At 41.6% G+C, this 5,411-nt stretch overlaps 1 protein-coding gene across 1 annotated transcript; it reads left to right on the top strand.

Annotated features, from left to right (window-relative positions):
* Nucleotides 1-1,410, top strand: LOC308380168 (fucolectin-like; the record flags this gene model as incomplete). The annotated part of the gene is made up of 3 exons (XM_080857440.1): nt 1-196; nt 683-965; nt 1,260-1,410. The coding sequence occupies 3 exons, from the start codon at nt 1-3 to the stop codon at nt 1,408-1,410; spliced, it is 630 nt and encodes a 209-aa protein (XP_080713566.1).
* Between the last annotated feature and the right edge of the window lie 4,001 nt (nt 1,411-5,411).

Genomic DNA, 5,411 nt, shown 5'->3' with positions numbered 1-5,411 from the left:
ATGTGTACACAAAACACTATAACTCTTGACTTCACTTTCAGGGCAGGGGTTATATCCTCTATCCCAGCTGGGAGAACCCACACCTTCAGCTGGGATAAAGGGGTGGAGGGCCGCTATGTTAATGTTTTTTTGCCTGGAAACAACAAGCTTTTGGCACTGTGTGAGGTGGAGGTGTATGGCTATCTAGCACCAACTGGTAAGCAGTGTCTTTGTAAATATAGCACACATCTCACAACATACATACAATATTTAGGTTTCTATTACATTAATAGTAGCATGTAAAAATGTAGCTATATTGTAACAGCTTTGCACATGTCTTTGCCAAGACTGAAAAGCTTTAGAACAATTAAAATGAATGAAAAATATAAACATTATTTTTTAGTATCCCCATACTTTATCAGATTTTTCGGAAAATTAAATGGAAGATGAATCTTTGTACATTTGTTGTTTAAGATCAAGAGGCATTTTACTTCGGGCCACTTAACACAAATAGTGTACTTTTCTGCACATGGTCAAAGCTGTCAAGAAAATCAAGCTAAGATACTCTGATGTGATGTAAGCATAGGAGCAGTAGATGAGAGATGAGGAACCTGGTTGAAAACAATTTAATTGCCAAAAAACACTCAGATACGACATGGTTCAGTTAATCATTTGTCATTTTTCTTTCATTGTTTCCATGCAGGTGAGAACGTGGCTTTAAGAGGGAAAGCAACTCAGTCATACCTTCATAGCAATGGATTTGCGTACAATGCCATTGATGGGAATCGTGACGGAATATGGGACCATGGTTCCTGTACTCACACAAAAGCTCATGCCAACCCTTGGTGGAGAGTGGATTTGCTCCAAAAATATAGAGTCTTCTCTGTGATAATTACCAACAGGAAGGATGGCACTCCCAGTAGACTGAATGGAGCTGAAATCAGAATTGGAAATTCTTTGAACCAAAATGGCATCAACAACCCCAGGTTAGAATTGGTGTCTCAATTTCTGGCTATAATCTAACACCAACACCATGTTGACACCAAAGTAGCTCTGAGTTGACATGCTGTTCTTCATATTGTTGTCCTTGGCATGCATCATTTTTCTAATAACTGCACCCTATGACATCTGTTACTCTCTAAAAAGGACTAGACAAGACTAGACTATTTGGAATACTTACTAAAACAATGACAGGATGGTATCGTTTATGCTCAAGGATCCTGTATTAATTTAAAAATCAAAGTAGTAATGTGAGTTGTTTTTAACTATATCCATTTCAGGTGTGCCGTAATCTCCTCTATTCCTGGTGGATTTTCCAAGACCTTTGAGTGTAATGGGATGGAGGGACGCTATGTTACCGTGGTGATTCCTGGACGTGCAGACTATCTTATACTCTGTGAGGTGGAGGTATATGGATCACCGCTGGACTAAAAGCCCAGGGAAACAGCACAGGAGGAGACAAGCCATCTGTACACCAATATTCCTGTAGCTGCTTATTTTGGCAACACATTTTATATCTCTCTGTCATATGAATTTCCTCAGCAATGATTGGGTGTCTGATTAACAAAGTGAAGGTTATGCCTATCTCTCTCTCTCTCTCTCTGTCTTGCTCTCTCCTACCTGTAGGTACATAGTCTAAGTAAATGTAATGATAAACAATGATTTCCATTTCTCCAGGGAGTGCTGGATATTTCATAATGAATTATTGGGCTCTGTTGTGTGATTAAATCAATCCAATTAAAGAATGAAATGCACTCCTGTGTGGTTTTGAGTGTTCATATTCTACAAATACACATTAATGGTTCATTTTACAAGCTTGAGTGGAGCAGTCCCCTACTACTCAGAGATGACTTTATCTCAAGAAACATTAACGGGACACAGTCCAGATGTAACAATGTGCTTTAAGAGCTTTTGTGCATGTCAGCTTACACATCATTTTATCATTTCACATTCATGATATCGTAGACAGCTACTATTGACAGCTCCCCGGTGTATTATGACCACTGCAATTCATTGTCAACATCACTATACCACAGTAGTCATAACAGATTTGTAAACAATGCCCATACTGTCTTTATATCATGAATATTAGGCATTTGCCTCAAATAAAATGGTTTCTGTTTTATGTATTTCCATTAGAGCACAGTAAATACTTGCCTGTTCCTGTCGGTATGGAATCGGAGTTAGCAAATATTAGAAAACAAAACATTTTAGAGGTCACTAAACTGAGATGACTTAGTTTACATTCCAGCTATATTACATTCTACTCTTTCACCGAAAATGTGGCTTTGAATATATTGGCGTCGCCGTCATCGCAGTGTAACTACTTTGGAATTCATCAGACTCATTGGGCCTCATTCTCGATAATTTTCTGAAGTTTCTTCTTTTCCTACGGACTTCGTCAGGAAAACACCTCCGCCGCATTCCTGCACGCTTGAAAATGCATTCATAAGCAGCCCAAGTCTTCTCAGCTGTGCTCCCCTGAAATAGTTTCTTAAATTGATGCCTGTTCTCATGAAAGTGGATTTGCATACATACACGCCCCACCAGCTCCTTATAAGGGCACGCAACCGTAGAGACGTGTGCTGTCGGAATATACCAAATCCACACGAAAGCAACTCGTAAGGTAAGTCATGTCTAAGTGGAAAGCGAGCACAAAACGCGCACCTAACTTAACCGGTGCAGAGGTGGAGGTACTGCAGGATGTAGAGGTTTCCATTCTATTCCACTATAGCTATTTTAACTTGATTGAGTTTAGTCCAGATGTAGCAATGTGCTTTAAGAGCTTTTGTACATGTCAGCTTACACACCATTGTTCTTGGTCTTGGTCTCAGAGCAGCTTCACAAGTAAAAACATGCTGATGTGCCCATTTACCTCTCTGACATGGCTGTCAGCTCAGCAGATATGCAAGGAGATAAGCCAAAGGAGAGTGGGTCAGAGGTCAAATCAATGTCAAAACACTGCTTGGGATTTATACAGCCAGAACCCTAACTCTATTCATCACTCTTGACCTACCTGAAAAAGTATTTTGCCTTGCCTGCCTTGACCCTTGGGTTGATCTACTGAAGTGGTTAATCTACTGTCAACTTTGGCCAACACAGCAGACATTCATAAGTGAAGCTAGCTTCATAGTGATTTTACAATGGCTTCTTTTAATGACATTGGCTTCCATCTGTCTAATAAGGAGAAGCACAGAGCTGGTGTCTGAAAAGCAGCCAAGAGCTGCTGTCTTCATGGCAAGTCAGCCTTCACTGATGTCACTCTTCACTGTTAACTTAGACAGCTACTATTGTCAGCTCCCCGGTGGATTATGGCCACTGCAATTCATTGTCAAAATCAGCTTCATGTAATCACTTTACCACAGAAGTCATATTTGGAAATAATGCCACATACGGTCCTTACAATATGAGTTTAAAGCATTTGCCTCAAATAAAGTGGTTTTGTTTTGTGTATTTCAATTAGAGCACAGTGACTACTTTTGTTGCACAGGGACACCCTCTCACCTACAGATGAAGTACTGGAGATGAGACAATGGAGTAATAATCGCATGTTAATGCATAACACAACCAGGCTTTTGTGTAAGTAGCCAACAGCCCTGTGTAAGTAGCCAACTACGCCACCCTGGGAATTACACCCAGAGAATATTTAATCTAAATGTTCTTAGACACCTCAGCCCTCGAGAACAAGTTCGATACACACAGCACACAAGAGTCGTGAGTTCCAGAATATGTTTATTATAAAGAATAGTAATTATGACGTATATGTGGGGAGATGGAGAGATGGACCTAGACAAACTGAGAGGTTAGTCAGGGTAGAAAAGTATTTATTTAATAAGCAATAAAAAGGCTCAAACAGTCATGACCAGGGCTGGCAAACACACTAGGTAAGGGAATTAAATGGAAATAAACTAACAGGCAGAGACTTACCTTAGAGGGGCAGCGGGCTAACTGGGAAGTTTGCTCAGGATTCACACCACCCTTGTGAAGGCAAACACGGCACAGCACACGGAAAGTGACCAAAGTGACACAGCAACAACACAGCAACCAATGATCACACGTGAGCATGCAATGATGGGACTCCACCACCAGGTGACTAGCAGCATACCTGAACTACCCATAAACAATACACATGCAGACAATACAAAACAAAACACAACAAATGTGTGCTTTACACAACTATGCCCATGCACGGACATACAACACGGACCAAAATAACGAAACTAAAGCAAGAGAATAACAAGTGAAGCACCACGCCAAACCAAAGCAATTAAACTAGGTGAGACGAGACAAAAGCAAGCACTTGAACAAATGACAGACACACCGTTTAGGTTACACGGCAGAGTAGGGAAAAGCTGACGCCAAATCCCCAAACAAACTCGCGAAAACCAAATCAGAAGAAAGACAAGACAGCAGCTCGTGGCTCCAGCCCTCCACCAGGCTGGGTTGCGTCTGCAGAACACAAATCGTAATTCAAAACCAACGGAGGTTGTAGCCGCCAAATAGAGAAATCCAATAGGGAGATTTAAATAATACCCACGTCACTCGAAGACACTGGCTGCCGCGGGAACGTGCGTCCTCACTGGAACAAGTGGGCATTGCAACCGTTCTCGAGGTCAGCGAAGGAGGAGAGGATCACAACACCAGGCTACAATAAAGGACGGAGTTAGTCCACAGTGTGATTAAAATTAAGTGCTTAGTGGTAACGAAAACCTACCACGGGAGAAATAGGACACCACTCTGCACAGGATGTAGCGATTCACCATCTACGAATAGTGCAAACTTCTAGGCTTTTATAGGCACACCCAAGCAATGGCCACCAATTAAACAGGTGGGCTAAATGAGTGCAGTGACGTGAGAGCGTAGGTGAATTCATCTCACTACATAGAGCTGGAGGGCTTGGCACTCACATACAAAATACCCCACACTGAACCCGGCACAGAGTTGCCAACCTTATTCTGAGAACAAACCTTGACACACTTTGACAAAGACCTGCATAAGTGAGTGACGCTTCCCTTGGCGTGGTTCTTAGTTCTCAATTATTGAAATGCCAAAGACACACTATCTGTGGATAGGCCTACATGTGTTTAAATTAGTCACATACAACGGAGCTCTGTTGAGGGCTATTTGGAAGCAAACACTGTATTGGTCAGAAAAGACTACCAGAGGAAGACATAAAACCTACCTTATAGTGTGATATCTCATTGTCGTCTTGTTCAGGCTGTCCATTGAACATATGGCTCCTGTGTGTGTATTTGTGTGCGTGTGTGTAAGGGTCCGGATGTGGTACGGCTGATTTTAACATGCATGAGGCAGGGTCCATACACTCCCTGAGGCTCAGCCTGCCAGAGTAGTTATTTGCTTAGAGGAAAGAAATAAATGGGTATGGTAGTTTTATATTTGCTATCTATTTTGTTCATATCAGCTTGAATGCA

Source organism: Sprattus sprattus (genome assembly GCF_963457725.1).
Source record: "Sprattus sprattus genome assembly, chromosome: 19".
Lineage (NCBI taxonomy): Eukaryota > Metazoa > Chordata > Actinopteri > Clupeiformes > Clupeidae > Sprattus > Sprattus sprattus.
Note: the sequence above shows the minus strand (reverse complement) of the source record. Positions and strands in the feature narration are given on the sequence as shown.